General features: G+C 37.8%; 1 protein-coding gene across 1 annotated transcript in view; it reads left to right on the top strand.

Moving 5' to 3' along the window:
• MTA3 (metastasis associated 1 family member 3) overlaps nucleotides 1–24,183 on the top strand; it is a 175,783-nt gene that overhangs the window by 130,973 nt on the left and 20,627 nt on the right. Inside the window, exons 10-15 of the mRNA XM_047069159.1 lie at nucleotides 805–879; nucleotides 2,863–2,921; nucleotides 8,020–8,144; nucleotides 11,790–11,941; nucleotides 12,890–13,112; nucleotides 22,244–22,330. Of these exons, the coding sequence (XP_046925115.1) occupies nucleotides 805–879; nucleotides 2,863–2,921; nucleotides 8,020–8,144; nucleotides 11,790–11,941; nucleotides 12,890–13,112; nucleotides 22,244–22,330 (721 nt within the window). The remainder of the gene's footprint in view (nucleotides 1–804; nucleotides 880–2,862; nucleotides 2,922–8,019; nucleotides 8,145–11,789; nucleotides 11,942–12,889; nucleotides 13,113–22,243; nucleotides 22,331–24,183) is intronic.

The following is a 24,183-nucleotide window of genomic DNA, read 5'->3' as shown; positions in this document are numbered from 1 at the left end:
TGGTGCATTAGGGCAAGTTAGCTAGAAGTCAGAGAGAGTGCTGAGTCACCTATCTGTAGAATCTGATGCAACCGCTACAAACTGTGACCGTTGACAGTCATTCGCTCGAAGGTTTGATCTATTCCGATGTGCATCTGGAATGACTGACAGATTTCCCTTTAACAGAGGGAATATACTGACATATTCCTGAATATATTCTTTGGTTGTGGGTCTCCTTAGTGGGAGCTCATTTGGCCAGTTTTGAATAATTATGGAAAATAGCAAAGGATAAGCTTCCTGTTTTTCAAATGCAAGACTGCACTCAACTGTGTACTCTTTCAGAGGCTTAGGTTTTATTTTATTTATAACAAAATAGGTGAAAATAAAGCAGTTTTGGAAAAGATGAGAACGGTTACTGCAGAGACCAAACGACACCCAGTTGTAGCTGGCATCTTTGGAAGTTAAAGTAACTTGGGCTAAATCTATTTAAATGTCATTTCTAAACATTGTACTACTTCAGTGCCACCTGTAGCCCGAGAATAACTTTCCTGAATAGGTCCCGAAATATTATCAGTCATAATGTTTATCATTTGTAACAAAATGGGAGCTGAGAAATAGACTGTGTTGTTTTAGAGTTTCTGACTGAATGTAACTTGTTTGGGGTACACTTTGCTAAGAATTAACTTTAGTTTTCTCAAATACTTCTCCTAGAGTGAATCTTCCGTGTGGATATTTGCCTCATTATTTTTTAAAACATGACTTAAAAAAGAGAGCCGTTCCTACAGTAATGCCTTGTTTTCATTATCATGTTAAATATTTTTTCAGCTCCCTTGGAAATCATTGACTAGCATCATTGAATATTATTACATGTGGAAAACTACTGACCGATATGTGCAGCAGGTAATTTTCTTCATACTGCTACCAATCCTATTGCATTAAAGTGAGCTTTCTTTTTATATCTTAGTATTTCTTAGCAATACACTTAATTTTAAATTTGTTGGCTTTCTCTTTTCTATACTGTTTTTAACATCCTTAAGATGTTGTTTTAAGATTTTAGTTCTAGTATTTTCTGACTTCAAAGTCACTATGATAAATATTTTGGAAGGATGACAAGGGGAGATAACCACTAGAGAGGCAGTATTATCCTTGTAGTTGCCTGGTGCTTTGTCTCTTTCTGAGTATAGTTGATAGGAATGGCCTAAGATGTGAGGTCATTTTATGAAGTATTAGAAATTCAGACCAAAGCCATCAACCATATAGTTTGATATATTTAAAAAAAATTTTTTGTGTGTGTTTTTATTTCTTTTTGAGACAGAGAGAGACAGAGCATGAGCTGGGGAAGGGCAGAGAGAGGAGGAGACACAGAATCTGAAGCAGGCTCCAGGCTCTGAGCTGTCAGCACAGAGCCTGATGCGGGGCTCGAACTCACTGTGAGATCATGACCTGAGCTGAAGTCGGACGCTTAACCGACTGAGCCACCCAGGCGCTCCCAGTTTGAGATATTTTAAAAGATCTTCTGAAAACCTCCTTAGATGACATTTGTGTCATATATACATCTTTGACCTTAACTGTTAGTCTTACTAGTTTGATGGTCTGGTAGTGTGCATAAGTTTTTCTCCAAAATTATTTCTAAAAGCAAGGAATCTTTTAATTTGAGTCTTTCCTTAACGTTCCAAGTTGAGGTAAATCTCTAAATTACTTATTTTGAGTACTGTTACTTTGGGGGAAAGGTACATTTTCCTTAGTGACTTCAGTCAATACTTGTTTTTAGATTCTTCTAGTCATAGGTTAGAGGTGGTAAAGAAAGGAGCAAATATATTTAACACAGACATCATTTTCCCTAAGTTATGTGATCACACAGTGACAAGTGTTGGATACTAAATGATCATAGCGAGTTGTCAAGGTCATGAATAATGAAGAGATACCCATGGCTTATTGAAAAATTTCTGGTGTCAACATCATAATACAAAAGTGCTTATTTTAAACAACATAGGTAGAAGTGAAGACCATGTGCTCTGGAAACTTGAATTTTTCAGGGCAAAAAAAGTCCCTTAAAGGTGGTGGAGATGATGGCATCATGAGTGGTTGAAAAGTGGTTTTTGAATTAAATTATTTCCAAAAATTTCTACTCTGTCTCTAAAAATTTTAAGTTGTCGCCTTAAATGTTTTTTTTTTTTTTTTTTTTCTCCTCATTGAGAAAGTGGATGAATGCCTTACATTCTGTTTTGTCTTCTTTTTGGATATCTACAACATGTATTTTTTTTTCCTTCCTTGCTTATATTCATTTACTGTGTTGATCATTTTCTGGAAATGATTACGTAATCTTTCCCCTATTCCTTTACCTACATTTGGCTTTTAAAATCTGATGTGAGTTCAGCCAGCTTTAAAGTTTATTGCGTATCTCTTAACATTTGAGGATAAATGTTTATTTAATTGTACTTGGGAGAGTTGTCTCTTTCTTTTGCATGGACCTTGGAAACTAATCATTTTTCAAAAAAAAATTTTTTTAAAGCAGAGTGTGTGTGTTTCTCCCAGAAGGGCTGTAAAGAAAGTAGAAACTAAATTTGAAAAGTAAAAATGGTTACTTGTGAGCCCTGTTTACTCACTCAGGGAGCAGTGGAAACTTCACTTGTTTACAGCTTTATTTTTAAAACCTATGTCTCAAATGTTATTAATACTTGCAGTCTGTACCTCAGAATCTAGTCAGTTGTCTTACAGAACACTGCAGTTTAATGTGCACAGGAAGGGAAAGGCCCTTCTTAAAATGGCAATTTGTGCGAATGGTGTTTTAATATTTCATTTTCATGTGAATTTTCTAAGACAATGAAGTGGCAATAATTATTAGCCTTGTACGTAAAATATTTTATCTGTCTTTTGAATTAGAAACGTCTAAAGGCAGCAGAAGCTGAGAGTAAACTGAAACAAGTGTATATCCCAACTTAGTAAGTAATGGAAATCTTTTTAAATATTTGTCATGGTATTAATTCTATCAAAACAAAATATGTAATTTTGGTCAGTTTCAGCTAAATTCGGATTTCTTTGTGTATCTTATTTTCTTCCACTACAAAGCATGAGACTTGCTTTCCATTATACCACGACAGTGATTTTTTCTTTTTTTTAGAAAGAAAATTGGCTGATGGGTGAAACCCCAAGGAGACAAAAGGACTAAAGGGAAAATAAAATACCCACAGTATACTTCTAGGAACGTTGCAGGGAAAGCATCAGAAAACTAACCTGTGAAACTCTATTACTTGAAACAAATGTGTTTCAGAAAGCTAAGCAGCTTTTGAAACTATGTTATGGAACGGAGTTTTGGGGGATGGGTAGTTCACATTGCCTTTTTGAGGTTGTTGATTTGGTGGAGGATTTTACATTGTTTGCTTGGGAGAAGGATTAGAGAAAGTAGTAAGAACCATACTTTGTTGGATGAGTAATGAATAGATGTCAGCTGTCTCACATGGCTGGTGTTCTATCATTATTTTGGGGGCTTAGAAATCACTATCATATCAAAATGAATGCCAGTTTGCTTTTCATTTGCTATATTTTAAATGAATTGTAATTTTTTTTTTTTTTGAGATCTTTAGAGTTTGTTGTTCATTTGTTCAGGAAAATTTCGTTTATCAAGCACCTAGTGCTATACTAGGTTCTTTGGGGTTTAAAATGAAATTTTCTCAAAGTGCTATCTACTGCTCCAAGATTTTTCTCACTCTGTGTTTAGTGTAGTTGTTTTATACATAGCATTTTGTTTATTGAATTTTGATATATTAATACATATATATATATATATATATATATATATATGAGGCCTCATAGACCATGAATTGTGATTTTTTTTAATGATTTTTTTTTTATCTCAAGGCAGATAATATGTAATTGACAGGATTCATTAATTTTTATTCAGAGAGGTAATGTCCCTTCTGCAGTAGTTTCCAGTGTTTTAGGATATTTTATTTGAGTAATTCGCAAAAGGGCAACTCCCCAAAGAGAACAGTGTTATGATTCATGTGTCAGATTTTCAGAGACCAGCGTGGCAGCTTTCTTGTGCGTTGTGGTGCTGTCACAGCAAAGGAAAAGTACGTTTAGCCAGTTTTCACCTACTAACCCAGATAATTGTTTCTGTTATGTTTTGCATTGACTTTGTCGGAGTCTCAATTTAAGTCAAAGGCCAGCACGCTCTAGTCTGCAGGCCATATCTGACCCGACGCCTGTTTTTGTAAAGAAAGTGTGGTTGGAACACACCCATACTCATTCATTTATGTGTTGTTTATGTCTGCTTTCGTGCTTCAGTGGCAGCGTTCAGTGGTTTGACATAAATTGTAATACCCACGGAACTTAAAATATTTACAGTGCCAACTTGATCTAAGTGAATGGTTTTTGAAGATCAAGACAGTTTCTGGTCATAACTTGAAAAAAAGTTACATAAATCTTTATCTAAATAGAAGGTATGAAGTTACGGTGAGTTGGATAAGAATCTGAGTCCTTTGACGAATTTCACAATTAACTGTGAAATCGAGTATTTTGGAACAAATAATAGATTGAGAATTACGTTATGCTATCATTCTTTTGAGCCTGGCAGCCTCCTATACGCAGAGCACTTTGTTCAGTACTAGAGATAGAAAGGTTAAGAAGACAGGCTTCATTCTAGTGTGGGGAAGACAGATGCCAAACAGTTGCCTAGTGTGACAAGTACTGTAATGGAGAAGAATAGAATAGCTTTTATGAGAATTTACACCAGGGGACCAGACTCTGTTGATGCTGACAGGAAAGATTCCTTGTGGAAGTGAGTTTGAATGAACTCTGGAGGAGGAAGAAGAATTAACCAGTTGGTACAGGCTTTCCAGGTCAAGGGGATCCTGAGATTGGAAGGGGCAGAACATAGTTTAGGAGCCGAGAGAAAGGCAGTATAGCTTTTATAAAGAGACTGGTGAGGTATGGGAGGCAGGTATGGTTGGCAGGGGCCAGGGTTTACCCATCTGATGAACAGTGGAAATGGATTTTAAACAGGAAAGTGTCATGACCAAATTTGTACTTCAAGATCACTGGCTATATTTTGGAAAACGGTTTGGGGAAGGGGAGTAATAGTGGATGTAAGGAGACCAATTTTGAAGTTCTTAGAGAAGAAAGATGACAGTAGCTTGACCTGGGGTTGTGGCCCTGGAAATGGTCCACCACTTGGAGGTGACTGACTTGTATGGAGGGGCAGAGGGGAAATATCAAGCTAGAGTCCCAGATTTCTGGCCAGCACAACAAGGTGGGTTACTGTGCTCTTCACCAAGCTAAGACGCTGGCAGAGAAGCAAGTTAGGTCGTTCTGAATTTGCTCTATCCCAAAAGGAGGTGTTGAATATGATGTCGGATATATTGGTCTTAAGCTCGGGGGAGAGTTTTGCGCTAGAGATAGAAATTTGAGCTCCATCAGCATATAATATTGTGTTTGAAACCATGGATGAGCTTTATTCGGAGGAAGAATAAGATAAAAGGGTCTTGGACCAAGCTTGAGGAAATCCAGAATTTCAATAAAGTAGGACAGCAAGGTGTGTGCATTATCACAAAAGCTGAGAGAGGAGTGTATTTCAAGGAGGGAAAGAGATTAATTAATTATGTCAGATGTTGATGAAAAATAGCCTGGGAATTTAGCAACATGGAGGTAGGTCACTGGTCATCTATAATGTAATGGTGAAGACTGCATATGAACTAAGGAACTGCAGACAGGACTAGCAGCACTCAACGAAACTGGCTGGAAAGGTCAGTTGAGAGAGCTCTTTGAGGGGCTGGTTGGAAAAGAGTAACAGAGGTTTTTTTTGGTTGTTTTGTTTTTTTAATGTTTATTTTTGAGAGAGAGCAAGGGGGGCAGGGAGGGGCAGAGAGAGAGGGAGGCACAGAATCCAAAGCAGGCTCCAGGCTCTGAGTTGTCAGCCCAGAGCCCGACACAGGGCTTGAACTCATGAACCGTGAGATCATGACCTGAGCTGAAGTTGGATGCTTAACCAACTTAGCCACCCAGGCGCCCCAGGAGTTTTTGAAGTAGGAGAAATAGGTTTACATGACCATGAGTAGGGTCCAGGAAAGAGAATTGAATGTACAAAATTCTCAGGAGGGCACTAGGGGTAGAATCTGGAGTACAGATGAGGGAAGAGAGGTTTGGGTATTAGATTAAAGGTCAGTTTCATATAATGCAGCTTTAAAAACTTTTTTTGGTATGTTTGTCTTAGAGTAAGTTTATTCAGATGGTCGCATTGACCTCGTTGGTCACCTGAGAATTAACCTGTAGGTACTTGAATTTGCAGAACTAATTTTAAGTGATTCACACGTCTATATTCATTGAGTCTTTGCACACTTGTTCTCCTTTTACAATTAGAATGAAGATCAGTGATTTATTCAGTCAAATAACATTCAAAATTCAATTGAACAACTAAAATTGTGTTTGCTTAAGGCAGCTCAATTGTGAATTTGTATTAGCTCTTTTTTAACACATATATTTAGCCCGGGTTTAAATGTCAGAAATTTTCATATTTGGGGGGAAGCCTTCTGATACCAGTCATTTGATTTAAGGGGCCATCACTTCTATCTATATATAGTAGATTTTTTAAAATTGAGTATTATTACACACCCTTAGAAATCTTAGTCATTATAAATCACCACTTTTAGTTGTGTATGTTTTCAGCTGCAAACTTTAAGAAGAAAAATGCATTCTGTCTTGTTTAAAATATGTTTTAAAAAACGAATTGTCTTGAAAACACATTGCTGGCACAGGTTAGAAGTGTAAATAATGGCCCTGTTACAGAATAGGGACCTCAGTGCACACGGAGTTAAATGATTTCTTCTGGGGTGGCGGAGGGGTGTCACCTAAGAGTTACAGTACCAATGCCAGAAAGAAATCGTAATTTGCCATCAGGCCAAGTTTATACAATAGGCTTTCACCGGTAAATGGAATTGAAGAAACAGAACAGCAAAGAGGAAACTCCTGAGCCAATTCTGTGTTGAAACTCCAAGTGTGTTGTTAATTGTGAACTCTCATTATTTCAGTAGCTGTGGGGACATAGACTATAATCTGCATTTAGTCATTCAGCATTCATTGCTGACAAATAGTTGGCCACTTTATTTTGCTTATCTTCTGTCTAGTAAATAGAAGTGGAAGCTCCTCTAGAATGAAAGCTCCTTGAGGTCAGGCACTTTTGTTTACTAGGCACTGAATAAATATGTTTAATGAATTATGAGTTTATTGAGAACATGTCATGTGCACCTGTGTTGTATTCTTAGGCCCGGCTTTATAAGCAGGGGAATTAGCTTACCCTACACGGGGAAAAGTTACCCGTGTTTGCACAGTAAGTACAAGGTAATCTGGGCTACCTATTTCTAAGGAAGGATGGCCTGGGAAATTTACATGTAGATACTTGATAGGTGTCTCCTTTTTCCTCTTCCTAAAATTTTTTCTTAAAAGGAAAAACTCAAAATAAATTGTGTTGGCTTTCCTAATTTAAAGTGCTATTGTAGTCTTCCTCATAAAAATTGAAATGTAGCAGTAGAAATTATTATCATAACCGGTTAAATCTCCTGAAATGCCAACAGCTTCCACTCAAGAGCCAACAACGCACAGAGTCTGCAGCTTTCACACCTGCAGCAGGGATGGCACAGTGGTTTTCTCTAAACACAACACTCTGCTTTGGCTTCATTTATTTGACCCCAAAAATTATCTTTTATTCTTAGGAGACTTCATGATAATAAAGCTTCATGTAATAAAGCTTAGGAACTTGTATCTTTTAAAAGCAGCAGAAGGTGTTCTAAGGAAATTGTATTTGGATGGAGAAAAGCCAATGGCCCTATTTATTTTCTATCAGGCATAAGAGATTGGTTTTTACAGGGCCTTGTTTTGCAAAGATAAATGGTTTGAGTTCATTTTAACACCTTATTTTTACCAGCTTATTTCTTATTTACTAAACCTTCAGATATTTATATGTAGTTAAGTCGACGATGAGATACAGAGACTTTTGCCTTGTTATACAAGTCATTTTTATCACCTCCCTTTATATTTCATTGAAAGCAGCAAACCAAATCCCAACCAAATATCCGCCAGCAATGGCAAACCTGGTGCCGTGAATGGAGCCGTGGGGACCACATTCCAGCCACAGAACCCCCTCCTAGGGCGAGCCTGTGAGAGCTGCTACGGTAAGAGTTCTCCAGCAGGCCTTTCTTCTCTCCTTTGAGGCACATTTGCGATGGCACTGAGGGGTGGGGGGTGTCCTTTCACGGTGCTGCTCAGAGAGCAGCGGAACGAATACATGCCCGTCCGCCTGAACACTGTATTTTGCTATTGAGTTTCCTTTGCTTTGCTCCTGTGGAGTCCTGTGTTGGTTGAGTATTCCGCAGCCGTGTTTGCTAAGCCGCAGAGTGGTTATTAGCTTTGTGCAAGCCACAGTCCCACAGAATAGAGCAAATCCAATTTTGGAGTTTCTTAGTACACTTTGACAAATTAAAGGCTCCAGAAAATCCTGTCAGAAAGACCTGTGTGTGGATAAACTGCTATTTCTAATCCTCAGACCAGGTTCCCTCAGAATACACTGGTTTGGGAGATGCTGTTCTAGGGTGTTTGCTTTTGCTTTCAGGGCCCCAGTATATTTATTGGTATTTATCCATGTCAAAACCTGTCAGACACTGACAGACGTTATATTTGACCCGGATGTTAAATTGGTTTGGTGAGATGAAGTAATTGGTACACTTTTGGTTTTTTTTATCTTGCCTTTTGTTTTTTGTTTTTTGTTTTGTTTTGTTTTTGTGTGTGTGTGTGTGTGTGTGTGTGTGTGTGTGTGTGTGTTTTAAGATTTCATTTTTTTAAGTAATCTCTACACCCAACATGGAGTTCATACTCACAGCCCTGAGGTAGAGTCTCATGCTGTACCAACTGAGCCAGCCAGGCACCCCTCACTTTTTATATTTTTACATTATTTAAAATCTTGACGCGCCTGGATGTCTCAGTTGGTTGGGTGTCTGACTCTTGATTTCAGTTCAGGTCATGATCTGTTCGTGAGATGGACCCTCGAGTCAGGCTCTTCTGCTCTGACAGTGCGGAGCCTGCTTGGGATTCCCTTCTTTCTCTCTGCCTCTCCCCTAAGCACGTGAGCATTCTCTCTCTCTCTCTCTCTCTCTCTCTCTCTCTCTCTTTCTCAAAATAAAATTTACAAAATAAAATCTCAAACAACCACATAATCTCTTAATGGACATTAGTGACATTATAATCTATATTTCCTTACAGTCAAAGTGGCCTGGAAGGGAAAGAAACTAATTTTATTGAAAGGCTACTTGGTGCCCAGTTTTTGTCTCTCAGCAGCTCTTTGGAAGGATAAACATAGCTTACTGCCCTAAGGACGTAGGAATGAAGAACACTTGTGCCTCTGCTCCATACTCCACGCCAAGCTTCAGCATTAGAAAAATACTTCTATTTATTTATTTTTTAAGATTTCAAAGTCTAGAAAAGACTTTTAAAACTAGGTCATATAATTATCTTACCTGAAACCAAGGAAAGTGTGAGTCAAATTGCCAACTTCATAGAAATGGTACATGCCTAACCATTTCTCTGTACCACGGAAGCACAAAAGGGAATTGTTTTGGGAATATTAGATTCTTCTGGTCAAAATTTTCTATGTGTTGCATCATGGATGCCTTTGAATTGGAAACTCTTAGATATTGAAGTTTATGTATATTTAAATGAAAATAAAAATCCTACAAACAAATTGGGGCTTAATCTGTCTTTTTTTTTTTTTTTTTTTTTGACAAAGAGACAGAGCATGAGCAGGGGAGGGGCAGAGGGAGAGAGAGACGGACACACAGAATCTGAAGCAGGCTCCAGGCTCTGAGCGGTCAGCACAGAGCCCTACGCAGGGCTTGAACTTGTGAACCACGAGATCATGACCTGAGCTGAAGTCGGCCGCTCAACCGACTGAGCCACCCAGGCACCCCTAATCTGTCTTACCCCTTTTAGACTCATGTAGTCTCACATATCCCTTAAAATAATTATTCTGTCATTTTTATGCGTGTATGACAAATAAGCAGTTTTTATTTTCTAGTATTTTATAGACTCCTTAAGTAATATTTATCATAAAATGTATCTTATACATGTAAAATTTATCTTTATATGGTGTTTTCTTTTTGTCACTTTTTAATTTGAGTTAATTATGCAAGGGGAAAGATGTTTGTTGATAAACATTAAAATGACATGGCATGAGTAAAAATGTATCTTTAAATATGAGTGAAATTTCATATTCAGAATCCAAAATAGGTCCATGCCTAATATTTAGGATTCTTAAAATTCATGTTAATAAAAATCAACTTATTTGACTTAAATGTTTTAAATTATAAAAGGGAAGGTCCTGCTATCTGCAAGGAGTCTACCAGAAATAACACGTGATATGTATACAGTATTATTCTCAATCAACTGAGAAGGACTTTGGGGCACCTTTGGTGGCTTAGTTGGTTGAGTGTCTGACTTTTGATTTTAGGCTCTGGTCATGATTCCAGGATCATGGGATCAAGCCTCATGTCAGGCTCTGTGCTGAGTGTAGAGCCTGCTTGAGATATTCTCTCTCTCTCTCTGTCTCTCCTCTTCCTCCTCTCTCCCTCTCTCTTTCTCCCCTCTCTCCCTCTCCCCCACTTGCACTCTCTCTCTGAAATAAAAATTTTAAAAAAACAACAACTAAGAAGCAGTTTGATTATAATGGTCAGTATATTTTATCTTTTTGATATTGACTTGTGAAGTGTTATTTGACACCTTGATATGCTATTTGAACATTTTGACCTGATGAAGGTAACTTACAAGAGGAAGAGTATTCCAAGGCAAACTTACAGAATTATAATAATTTTTATGTACCTCATTAACTTAATGTTTCAGTGTCAGTGTTTTCTGTCTTAAACTTCTCATCCATTGTGAGAATAGAATACTTTAAATGTCATGTGGCAGTAATTCAAACTGCATAACAAAACCGACACAGGCTTGCAGTGTTTAGCTAAGTGATAAATCAGCCGAGTTATTACGTCTTAAGCATTCTGTGATCTTGGCTGCTATGCTCACTTGATCTGGACTTACGGTTTTGAAAGGTATTCTGTTTTGAAAGGGAGAAATATTAAAATAATTATTTTGCTCATTGATTAAAATAATGAAATGGAAAACAGATACCTATTTCATTCTTTTTTTAAGTTTGAGAGAGAGAGAGAGAAGGGAGATAATCCCAAGTAGGCTCCATGCTGTGAGCTCCATCTCATGAACTGTGAGACCATGACCTGAGCCAAAATCAAGAGTTGGACCTTAACCAACTGAGCCACCCAGTTGCCCCCCATACCCATTTCTGACAGATTCCTGCCCTAATCACTGGGGCCCCTCTGAGCACCTTAAACTCTGAGGTAGTTTCTGAACCATCAATTTGGAAACCTAGATTTAGACTTTAAACATTAATCTAATAATAATGATCTTTCTGGTAACTCATTTCCAGAAATGTACACAGTAGAGAGTATTTTTAATGAACAAAACTCCCTCAGTGATAGCACAGCATATTATATAGGATACTTCATCTAATAGCCTCTTTTAACAGGAGCCACAGACACTCATATATATAGAAATAAAAGGTTTAATGAATTCTGAATCTTGAAAACTACATGTGTGTATTAGACTTTTATGTTTGTCTTGGTGGACTGGGGAAAGAAAAATAACATTGTAAGCTAAATATGGCTTTGGAATATTTTTCAAAATATTTGATGGTAGGTGTATTAATGTTACAAATTATATAGCATTCTTTGTTTTTTCTATTTTTCCTCTATCTTTAGCTACACAGTCTCATCAGTGGTATTCTTGGGGCCCACCTAATATGCAGTGTAGATTGTGTGCAACCTGTTGGCTCTATTGGAAAAAATATGGAGGCCTGAAAATGCCCACCCAGTCAGAAGAAGAGAAGTTATCTCCCAGCCCAACTACAGAGGTATATGAGCAATAGTCTTTTATGTTGAGAAATGTCATTTCAACGGCTAGGTCACTCCTTGGAAACAGAAGTACAGTATAGGATCACTTAAAAACAAACAAAGCTGTTTTTTATAACTAAATATAGCACCACAAGATTTAAGGTGGGCGTGGAGAGAGAGGCAGGGACATACCAGATTTTTTCAGGTACTCAAAATACTGGTCTTGTGTGATTACTCAGACAAAAGAACAATGTGTGTGGGAGGTGTTAGCATAAGTAGAAAGCTTGCAAATTTAATGTTTTAAGTGCTTTTTTGAAAACAGTTTGCAACCTTTGAATACTGTTGAAACTATGCCTTACTACATAAAGTAATAAATACAAATTGAACCTTTTTTCTGCCCTGGGCTATCATAGAGGGACGAGAAAGTGGTATGGACTCAATCTTGAGTTGAAATACAATTTTGGTAAAATTCTTGTAGGTTGCAGATACCAGGCAATGTCTACATCTATAGACCCATGTCTTTCAGAGGGAGACTTCTCTTTAAGGGCTAACAGGATTTCAGGACTCCTTCACTATTAAAAAAATAAGATAATTTAATTAACACCTTTGGCAACTTTTACTGTTGCGTATGTGATTTTGGATTGTTAAGGTCCATTTAAAGACAGAAATACTGGAAAGAGTGCATTTGTGATGAGCACAGGGTGATGTATGGAAGTGTGGAATCACTCTGTTGTACACCTGAAACTAATGTAACACTGTGTGTTTAAAATAAAAACTTAAAAAACAAAAATACGATCACACACCCTCCCACCTCCCCGACCCTCTTCCCAAAAGTGCATACTTTTAAATTCTCTCCTGTGGCGGTAGAGTATTAAGTTCAGTGGGAAAATTTAAAATTGCCTTTTCTTTTGAGCCTGATGCAAATAGCATTCTGGTTTTCACATGTCTATTGGTGTCTGATTTTGCAGGACCCTCGTGTCAGGAGTCATGTGTCTCGCCAGGCCATGCAGGGGATGCCAGTTCGAAACACTGGGAGCCCCAAGTCTGCAGTGAAGACCCGCCAAGCTTTCTTCCTTCACACTACATATTTCACAAAATTTGCTCGTCAGGTCTGCAAAAATACCCTTCGGCTGCGGCAGGCAGCAAGACGGCCGTTTGTTCCTATTAATTATGCTGCCATTAGGGCAGAATGTAAGATGCTTTTAAATTCTTAACCTTATGTGTCGTGCTTCTGACCATTTTCTCTCCTTCTCTATCTCTCTTTTTTGTTTTTTTTTTTGTTGTTGTTCGTTTGTTTGTTTGTTTGCAATAAACATAAGTTCTTGTGTACAGCCTTTTATTTGGTTTATTTTTTTAACATTGTTTTTGTCTGCTGCCATTTGTATCATGCCAACCTGAAAAGGAGACACTGAAATCTCTTGCAGTCCCTCTGCAGAGAGAATAGTGCCCGGCAGAGAATTGGTGGGAGGTGCCCTTGCCCAGTGAGGTTTTGTGATGGAAGTGCCTAAGAACCCTTACTGAAGAGACGCTTTCACCTATAAGGTAGTGTCGCCACGTAATCCCTAAGGATGGCGTCACAGCGCAACTCCAGGGTTGAGACATGCAGTCCAGTCTTACCTGGCTTCGTTAGGTTTGAATAAAAGTTGCCAATTTACGCTAATTAGAAATTGCCTGTCTTTGTAAACCTCTCACTTTCCCATGAACCTTTTACAGTTCTACAGTATTATGGAAATTCACAAAGCTGCATTACAAACACTACAATTCTTTGAAGATTTAACAAGTTGTAAATGAACTTGAGTGTCTGTGGGTGCATTTTCTGAACATTTGTATTTAGTTTTTATAGGCTAGTGACCATATTTGTGGCTGAGCATTCTTTCTATTCGTCCAATTTGGTTTCCATTTCATAATCATACATATATTACCGTGTAACATTTCCATGACTGTTACTCTCATTTCCAACATGTTCAGTCTTGCTTATGTTTCATTTTTTTGCTTAGAACAAAGGTTTTATATATCAGTGAATTGTGGGTGGTTCTGTTATTACCATGTACCCCTAAAATGTGTCCATAATTTGCGTGTTAGGCTCTGATTCTAGCCTTGCTACATTTAGTCACATGCCTGGCGGACATGTTAGACCATGCAGCTTCTTCCCCTGAAGGATGAGAAAACTTGTTGTCTGGCTTAACAGAGAGGAAATCTTATAAACATTGAGTAGATGCTTTTTCTTTGCGAGAAAAGAAATTTATTATGAGATGTTCCATTTTGATTTAAAGAGGATATCCATTTAAGGAGTGATGATTGAAAATCATTTTTTGTTCCTAAAGGTGATTTTCAGCAGAATGGTTGAAAGGCTTTACAACTTACAGGTAAAAGCTTTACAAGGAGAAGAAAAGTGCTGTGTAAGGAGAGTGGAAAATGGTAGTACTCTCTTGAGTCCCATGGAGGGAAATTTAGCTACATTAGACTCATGTATATTTGGAACTTAGGCTGATAGGAAATTTCATGCTAGCATTTCTGAATTCATGGATTTATGCTCTTATCACTTTCTTACCCATCTTAAGAAACTGGAAAATATTTACATTCATCTAAACTGCTTAGCTGATTTAAAACACATTTATATAATTTCTTAACTAAACAGGATAATAAAACATGAGAAGAAATGAATGAAATTCTTCCATTAAAACTGGCCAGGATCCAAAATCCTGTTTGTTCCAATGAATGGAAGAGAATTCATCATCAACTAAATTGGCAGCTGAGGAAGCTTCTATTTCCCATGTCTCTTCCATTAGTCTCTCAGTAAATTTGCAGGTTTCCTTTATTTTGATTATTCTTCAGTGAAATATATTTTTCTGTTACCTCATTTTATGTATTCTCAATTGAAAGGCCATGCTGCTAAAAAAGTTGGGGGGAGGGGGTCCAAGGTTGAATTACATGTGTTTTATTTCTATAAACATATAGCTATAATAATAATAAAATAGTCATTTTGTGATGAGATTCAAGGAGCATATTTTATTGTGTATTTTGCTTCATTGGTCAAGTTACGTATAGGATCAGATTTTCAGAATAATTTTACCTTGAAATTTAAAATTACAAAGTTTTAGCAGCCATCCATATTTTTTTTTTTTTTTTTCAGACAGGCAACTAATGAACTCTTCTAGCGTCTGATTGATTCTTACACCATCTTCTCCCTTCTTATATGTACCTTGTTAAAACCTCCTCAGCAGGTCCTTGATCTTGGCTTGTTACAGAGAAGATGAGATGTTAATAACCTGATGTCTGGAGGCAACCGTGTCTTTGGTCCAGTGGGAATGTATAGGTGTATTTATGTTTTTAGTAAGCTTTCCTTGGTTTCTCAAGGGCAATGGTGACCCCCCCATCCCTCCTCAAAAAAAGTTAAGAATCCCTATGATGCAGTATGGATGTACTTTCAGGTCAGATGAAAGTCTGTAATTCTATAGATATTGATGGATCAAGAGCTCTCGTTGATGCATTTTAGAATAATTCTTCATAATATTTCGAAGGTAAATCGTTTTCCCTGGGAACTTGAGAGTTCTAAGCACTGTACAAGCTGACCCTTCCCATGGCTTCTGGCTTTGGCAACCCCATCACAGCCAGTGTCCTAGCCAGAGTTCATGGGGTGACAGACTGCATAAGAGTGAAGTGAAGAGCTAATGAGATAAATTCTCAGATGGTGCAGATCATAATCGTAACTTGGTGCTTAACAAGTTGATCCTTTTAGAGAAAATGTTTTTGGTTGGGTTTTTTTGTTTGTTTTTTGGTTTTTTTTATTATTATTAAAATAGCACCCTCTGGCCTTTATTTTCATTAAGAAAACTATTAAAACAGAGTAAAAAGGGGAATCTTTGTATATCCATAAAGTATCACAGAGAAAATGTAAGAAGTAATAGTATCTGTGGGAAGGGAAACTGGGAGGCTAAGGCAAAGGTGTGGAAAGGAGACTTCCTCCTGTTTATCCTTTTATACGTTTTCACCTTTGAGCCCTGGGAGTACATTTCCTATTTTAAAAAAAACAATTTTAAAAACTTAAGTATATAGTGTGATCAACATGTTTAAAAATATATACATATGAGATCTATAGAGAGAGGGTGATTTTTTATTTTTATTTTTTAAGTTTATTTATTTTCAAAGACAGAGAGTAAGCAGGGGAGGGGCAGAGAGAGAATCCCAAGCAAGCTCCGCACTATCATCGCAGGGCCTGATGTGGGGTTGGAACTCATGAACTATGAGATCATGAACAAAATTGAATGCTCAACCAACTGAGCCATCCAGGCACCCCAGAAGGTGATTTTTTTAAAAAACCAAATTCCCCAAATATCTATTTGTTTAATAATACACTTAAAATTTTTTTTTTTAATATTTATATTTGAGTGGGAGGGAGACCATGTGAGTGGGGGGAGGGGCAGAGAGAGTGACAGAATCCGAAGCAGACTCCAGGTTCTGAGTTGTCAGCACAGAGCGCAACTTGGGGCTCGAACTCACGAGCCACGAGATCATGACCTGAGCCAAAGTCGGACACTTAACCAACTGAGCCACCCAGGTGCCCCAATGATACACCTTTATATGTAAATATATAATAAGTCCATGACGTAGTACTTACTAACATTTACCATTACTTATTACTAACGTTAATACACAATGCCTCAGCCAGTTCTACCACATAGATAGTGCTATTAAACGTGGACTGGTAGACCAAAAACCAAAACATTGCAGAAAGAGAAGTATTGTGTCCTTGACAAGATTTGCAGACCAACAGCATGGGTTGCCAAGTTTCAGACAGCCTGTCTCTTCTCCCCCTTGTCACCCTTGTCTCCCCCCTCTTCCCACCCCACCCCACCCAGTAAGAAAGCCACAGTGTGATAATGGTGTTCCTCCTTTGTTATTGCCATCAGACATTACCACTGAGCTCCCCGATGATTTTATCGAAGATTTATAAAATCACCCAACACCTGATGAGCACAGGGTTACTACTTGAGATTCAGGATCCTCAGAAACTGAGGTTTCTGTGAGCAGCATTCCATAGATAAAGCTAAAGTGCCAAGGGAAGTGGATCCAAGCAGTTGACCTGCCACCTTGGTAGCTTGCGTGGGTGACTCACTGGTTTGTGACTTGAATGACCATCATTCCCTAGTATGAAGCTCCTCGAGAGACCCCTGGAGCCACTTTTTTATGTTTGAAGATGCTAATTCAACTTTGGAAGTATCCCAAGGGCCTGTATTCAGAAGCTTTTAATATATATTTTATGAGTTTTTTTCCCTAGGGATTTTTCAGCAAAAGTTTTATATACAGTTGTGTGAAATTTTCAAATTCCAATATTAGGAGAGAATAGTTTTGGTATTTGGGGTAGTTTATTTGTAATAAAAATTTATTTCTGAATGGATACTTTAAATTTTTCTAAAGATACAAAGTGGTTACAAATCTTACTGTCATTCCCGTTTCTACCACCTTCAGAGTGTAAATGTTGTCATAGCATGTAAAGTATCCAGAGATATTCTGTGTATCTATACCAGTCTAAGGAGGTGTATTCTTTTTGTGTTTTAATACAGATGTTAATGTCCACATTGTTCTGCACCTGGCTTTTTTTAATTTTTAATTTTATTTTTAAATTAAAAATAAATTTTTTTATGTTTAAAAATTTAAACATGAGGGGTTCCTGGATGGCTCAGTCAGTTAAGCATCCAACTTCGGCTCAAGGCATGATCTCACGGTTCATCATGAGTTTGAGCCCCACATCGGTCTCTGTGCTGTCAGCGCAGAGCCCATTTCAGATCCTCTGTCTCCCTCTGTCTCTGCCTCTCCACTCCCCCATCTCAAAAATAAATAAAAATTAAAAAAGAAAACAACTAGCTACAGCAAGCAGGGGAGAGGGGAAGAGGGAGGGGTGGGTAGAGAGAGAATCTCAGGCAGGCTCCATGCTCAGCACAGAGCCCTACACGGGACTTGATCCCATGACCCTGGGATTGTGACAGCCAAAATCAAGGGTCAACACTCAATAAACATAATCTGTTGTATGTTTATTTTAACCAGTTTTCTATTAAACAGATTTTTAGGTTATTTCCATTTATTTTCTGTTGTGTAATGTTGCAACAAATATCCTTATGCAGATAGCATTTCATACTAATGTGTGAAATGTGCATGTAGGTTACAGGACAGACCTCTAAAAGTAGAACATGTGGGTCAAAGAACATGCATTTGAGATTTTAATAGTCACTACCCAGTAACCTTTAGAAAAACTATGATTTGAGCTCCCACCCACGATGTGCAGAGAATGCCTGTTTCTCTAGAACCTTGCCATCAGTGTTATTCATATTTGAAACCCTTGACTAGTTGACAGGTGACACGTAAGTTATATTAGTTTGCATTTCTCATTTTGAATGAGCTAGAAATATTTGCATATATTTGAAAACCATTTGTATTTCCTTTTCTGTCAACTGTTTTTGCCCCTGGCCTGTTTTCTATTAGAAGTCTTACTGACTTGTGAGAACTTTTATATTTTAAGGAAGTTAGCTCTTGATCTGTGATAAATGGTGCAAATATTTTCCTCCATTTTGCCTTTGACTTTGTTTATGATGAATTTGTCAAGCAGATTTTTTTTTAAAACATAGTTGAATTTATCATTTCTTTTAATGGCACCTAGGTTTTACGTCTTCTTTACAAAATGCCTGGTTGGCTCATTTGGTTAAGCATCTGACTCTTGATTTCAGCTCAGGTCATGATCTCACAGTTTGTGGTTTGAACCCCACGTAGGACTCTGCGCTGACAGTGCGAGGCCTGCTTGGAATTCTTTCTCCCTCTCTCTCCACTTCTCCCTGCTTGCTCACTGTCTCGAAAATAAATAAACATTAAGAAAGAAAGAAAAAGAAAGGAAAGAAAGAAAAAGAGAAAGAGAGAGAGAGAGAGAGAGAAAGAAAGAAAGCAAGAAAGAAAAAAGGAAGGAAGGAAGGAAGGAAGGAAGGAAGGAAGGAAGGAAGGAAGGAAGGAAGAAAAAAGGAAAGAAATGCCTTTGCAGGGTTGCCTAGGTTGCTCGGGTCGTTGGGTGTCAGACTCTTGATCTCAGCTCAGGTCTTGGTCTCTGGGTCATGAGTTCAAGCCCCATGTTGGGCTCCACGCTGGGCAGGAAGCTTTCTTATAAATACATAAAAATAGAAATGCTTTTGCAATTCCTTTAAGAAAATTCTATGAGTGGTTTTATTTTGACAGCAGTCTTGGAAGCCCATGTGAGATGTTTTTGTGAAGTTTAATTCAGTGTGTACTTTTTGTAGTTTTTCTATTTTATTCCCTCCCCCAACCATCTCACTCACACACACACACACACACACACACACACACACACACACATTTCCAAAACATTTTAGAAAAATGACCATGAGTTGCAATAAAAGCAATAGTGTTTTTCTAGGTTTACCTCAAGGAGATGCAACTCTAGGAATCCAAAGAAATGTGCCTGTGTGCAACCAAGTGATTTGAGTGAGGAGCCCATGTTCTCCCTCTTTCTGGGCAAATTTTTATTCCTTCTGGGTTCTTTGGGCATCTCTCAGGCGGCTTGTTTTATCTGTGCACTTTTAACGCATCCTAATGAATGCTCTGTGTTTCAGTAGAGTTAGGTGAATAATTTGAGAGCCAGGACCAACTGACAAGTGGCACCACCGGCGTGCTCTTGAGTGCAGACCAAGATTCTGTTTAACCAACTCACGTGTGGACCCGATAATCCTATGTTTATGATCATTCCCTTGGGGCAGAAGGTATTTTTCCCATGCATATTCAGAGTGTATCACTGAATGCGTGCAGTTGTGACATCAAACAGTAACTAGCTAGTTTTAGCACTTTTGATCCTGATTTCCTCATCGTTGAGACTGAGAATTCTTGCCACCAACTACTTTCTTTTAAAACATACTGGCGATTAGTGATCTTTCTAAAGAGCTTTGATCCCCCACTCAGGTGCTCTGTAAATTGTCACTTGGCACATCACATCATTAATCCTACTGATTTAATGAGAAATTAAAAGCAGATTAGTTTAATTTCAAATGAAATATCTTTAGTATTGTGCTGGTGACCCCTTTGATAGGCTGTCCATTCTGTTGATTATTGTCAAGGTGATAGTCCTTTGGGAGTCTAGAAGCTGCAGCCACATTGGCAGTTTTCCTTTGGGCCTTATCCATGGGAACAAAGTGTGAAGTTAGTCGTATTACTGGTAATATAACGATTGCCTTTGTCCAAAACACAGAGGAAGTACCAGGCTGATTCATTCAAGCTTTCTTTCCTTCATAAAAAAAATAAAATTTTCTCTTGTCCTCATCCCAAGTATAACTTGAAATTTGCGTGAATTAGCAATATTACGAAGGAATTATTTAGTATTAAATACTAGTGATTTGGCAGGTATTTGATCCCTGCAGGGTTTGTGCTACCTTTTTTTTTTTTTAATGTTTATTTATTTGGGGGGGGAGGGGCACAGAGAGAGAGGAGGAGAGATTCTTAAGCAGGCTCCACACTCAGCACAAAGCCTGAAATAAAGCTTGATCCTATGAACCATGAGACCATGACCTGAGCCAAAATCAAGAGTCTAATGCTTAACCGACTGAGCCACCCAGGCAATCCCCATGCTGCTTTTTAATGTTTATTTAGATTACTCTTCCAAAATATGCTTAGAATTTCTTCTTATCTTTTCACTACTGTTCAACAACAGGTGAAAATTTTCGTATCTTAATAATTTTCCTTCCTAAGGAAATCCACTGAGCCAGAAAAGAAATTGGATCATTTATAGTTATCCATGGTTGTATAATAATTAGCCAGTACTTGGGATACATATTCAGATTCCTATTACTTGAGGCTGTCTGCAATGTGTGCTTTGTTTATTATAAATGGGTTTTTTTTTTAAATACTATTTTCCCACCTCTTTCTGTTTAATAGTTAAAATAGTTTCCTTGGTGGGGCACCTGTGTAGCTCAGTTAAGTGTCCAGCTTTGGCCCAGGTCATGATCTCACAGTTCTTGAGTTCAAGCCCTGCATTGGACTCTCTGCTGTCGGCATGGAGCCCTCTTCAGATCCTCTGTCCCCTTCTCTCTCTGTCCTTCCCCTGCTCATGCTCTCTCTATCAAAAATAAATAAAAAACATTAAAAAAAATTGTAGTTTCCTTGGTGAGAGGGCTAGAGCTTATGAAAAAGTTAATTTTTAATTTTAAATGATTTGAGATTCCAGATTGAATTGCACATTTTAACACTAACAGTGCAGAATATTCCTATGGATGTCAAAAGCAATTTTCTGTAGGTACGCCTAAAAATGTGGTCTCAGCCACAGAAAACCTACAGAACATTTTTGTCAAGTATTTGAAGGTGGGGAAAAAGCATAAACGTAGCAAAATAATATCTGCTAAAACTACCTTGTTAAGCTTTATGACAATACCTGCAAATTTAAAAAACATTTTAATACCCTTTTTTTTTTTGTCCCTTCAAATTGTATTTTCGTAACTTAACTCTTTGGTGTGAGAGCAGTCATGTTCCACATCTACTCTGCCACCCTAATGACGGCTAATTACAACACAGAGAGTGTTTGTGTGGTATGCTTTATTTTTCTCCGTCAGAAATGTCTTCTGGTAGGGTATGAGGAACGTGATGTGAACTTCTATGAATGCTAATATCCATTCTCAGTATTGTAATGTTCTGACTAATGGATGACATACTCTGTCTACATACAGGGAGCCTTTTGAATCTCAGCACTAGTGACATCACAGTAGGATATGAAGGATAAGAAAACCAGCAATAAAGCCAGTGACCCACTTTTACCCACGTGAGGCTCTTATCTAATGGACTTGAGTTTAATCAAGAGAGATGAAGACTTCTCAGCGGAGCCTCACTCCCATAGGTCAAGGATGGCCAAGTGTGTTGCCTCTGTCAGCTGTCGTTTTTGTTTTCTATGCCAGATTCATCTTACATGAGGACTGATTTCACATCATACTGCACAGAAGTTTTTCTACTGTATCGAAGCAATGCCATGGCTAGAAAGGAAGCATATTTTTACTATTTTGCCGATAGGCCCACACAGAAACAAAGCACATGTGTAAGATGTGTGTTAGCTATACTCCTGTGAGGCTTTAAAGTGAGTGTTCTCCAGGTAAATCCTTCATTCAGTAATTGGGAACCAGAACTAGAAACAGTTTTCTCAAACCCAAAGGAAACTATGCAGGAATCTGGTGGATATTTTGCATCGTCGTCCACTTGCACCTTTTTTTTTTTTTTTCTGCAGTATGTGTAGTATAGGTAGCGAAATCAGCCTCATTGGTTGTCTCCGTGTTTCCTTCTCTCCTCAGATGCAGACAGACATGCCGAACTATCTGGAAGCCCACTGAAAAGCAAAAGCACTAGGAAACCTTTGGCATGTATCATTGGGTACTTAGGTGGGTATTTTCTAACAGAGGGAAAATTTCAAACAACAATTTCGGTATCTTCTCAGTATTTGGCTACTCTAAATTGACGCACTTAAACTAAATCCAAGCCTTTCAAGTAGCTGAAATTGGATACTTTCCTATATATAGTCCATTTATTTTGTTTTAGAAACTTTTCTTTGTATTACCAAAACATATACACACAGCACATGCACACAGTTATGGATATGTTTACTGTTTCCCCCAAAAAATCATTAATTAAAAATGTATATTTATGGATATAAATACAGATGAAGCAAAAAGAGGAAAATAAGAATCACTAAATTTTTAGAGGATGAATATTCTTAATGTTTTGATTTAAATCCTTCCACTTGACTTATTTTTTTTAATGAGATAAAAGTGGTTTTAACCCACCTTTAAAAAATATTTATGGTTTTAATGTACCAATTAAAGTTACTTTGAAAGGGAAACATTTGTATTGCTTTCTGGTTTTTATCATCTTATTTAACTTGGAAGTTGCCAAAGGTGATGGTTCCATATACATGTTGAAATAGCACAATTAAGAATAGTATTTGTAAAAATCAGTAGGCAGTCGCCCTCTTTTTGTTTTTTGCAAGTGTTAAGGTAATTTACAAAATAATGGTTCCTAAAATGGTTCCTGGTATATGTAGGAACTATAATGGCATGTTTTTGTGCTTCTAATATTCTTGCTTTTTTTATTTTCTCAGTAAAAGTGAAAGAGGTACTCAGAGTTGCATTGAACCTTATTGCTCTGTCAGAAAGATACACGGTTATGAAGTGTTCAGACTCTAGACACGCCTTTAAAATTCAAAGTGTAGCCTTGTTGGTATATTATTTCGTCCTCATCAGCACATCCAAAAGTCAGAAGCTCACAGCTCCCTCTTTGATTTTACTTGGTCACCTTATTTCTTGTTTTATTTCTCAGAGCCTAAAGAGTTGCTTTGATAGCCCCGGAAAACATCACCTGGGTATCATAGGCAGGACCTAGTCATGGTGATCAAGTCCTCGAAGGTTGCTGTCTGTATTCCCTTGCAGGACGTAAGCCTAGACTAAGCCCCTTCTCCCACCATGCAAGGAAAAGTCTCTGATCATAAGAAATAGAATTATTTCTAATATTTGCATATTTCTAATATGCAGCTAACATTGCATATTAGTTTTTCCACGGGTAATTGTGTGTTCCTCCTATGGGCAAACTGGTCTTTGTGCCTACTACATAAGCCCAAAGCCGTCCTCTTCTTACTAGCTGAAACACATCCCTACCTAACGTATTTCTGAGTTTTTACTACGTACAAGACACTATGCTAATTGATTTGGGGGAACACCAAGATGAGTAAGACTCTGCCCTCCAAAATCTTAGTTTAGTAGGGAAAGTGCACAGGTAAGGACAATTCAGCAAATGATTAGCTCCTATAAAGGAATTACAGGCAATATTCATTGGACAGTTAAAAGAAGGAGGAGTGACTTCTGATGATGAGAGTTCCAGCAGCCTACTGGAGAAAGCAGTATTTGATCTCAGCCTCGAATGATAAAGTAGTATTTAAATAGGTAGAACAATAGGAAAAAAAATTTTTTTTTTCCTTTCTGAGGCCAAGGGAACTTCATAAATAAAGGGTTCAGTGAGTCCAAAGGCAAGTTATCTGGTCTGGAAGGAGTGTAGTGTGGAAGTTGTAATGAAAAGGTTGGCAAGCCTTCAATGCCACGGTGAAAAAAAATCAGCACTCCATTTTGGTTAGCCCTTGATCTGTTCCTGAATTTGGGCGAGTGTAGAGTTTTGACCAGACCAAGATATAGTACTTCTAACAATCCTAACCGTTTTCCTGAGTTTCAGGAAATGAGGCTGATAT

Source organism: Lynx rufus, unplaced genomic scaffold (assembly GCF_022079265.1).
Source record: "Lynx rufus isolate CCGP_SWC_20201006 ecotype Redwood Valley unplaced genomic scaffold, mLynRuf1.p SCAF_8, whole genome shotgun sequence".
In the NCBI taxonomy this organism is placed as follows: Eukaryota; Metazoa; Chordata; class Mammalia; order Carnivora; family Felidae; genus Lynx; species Lynx rufus.
Note: the sequence above shows the minus strand (reverse complement) of the source record. Positions and strands in the feature narration are given on the sequence as shown.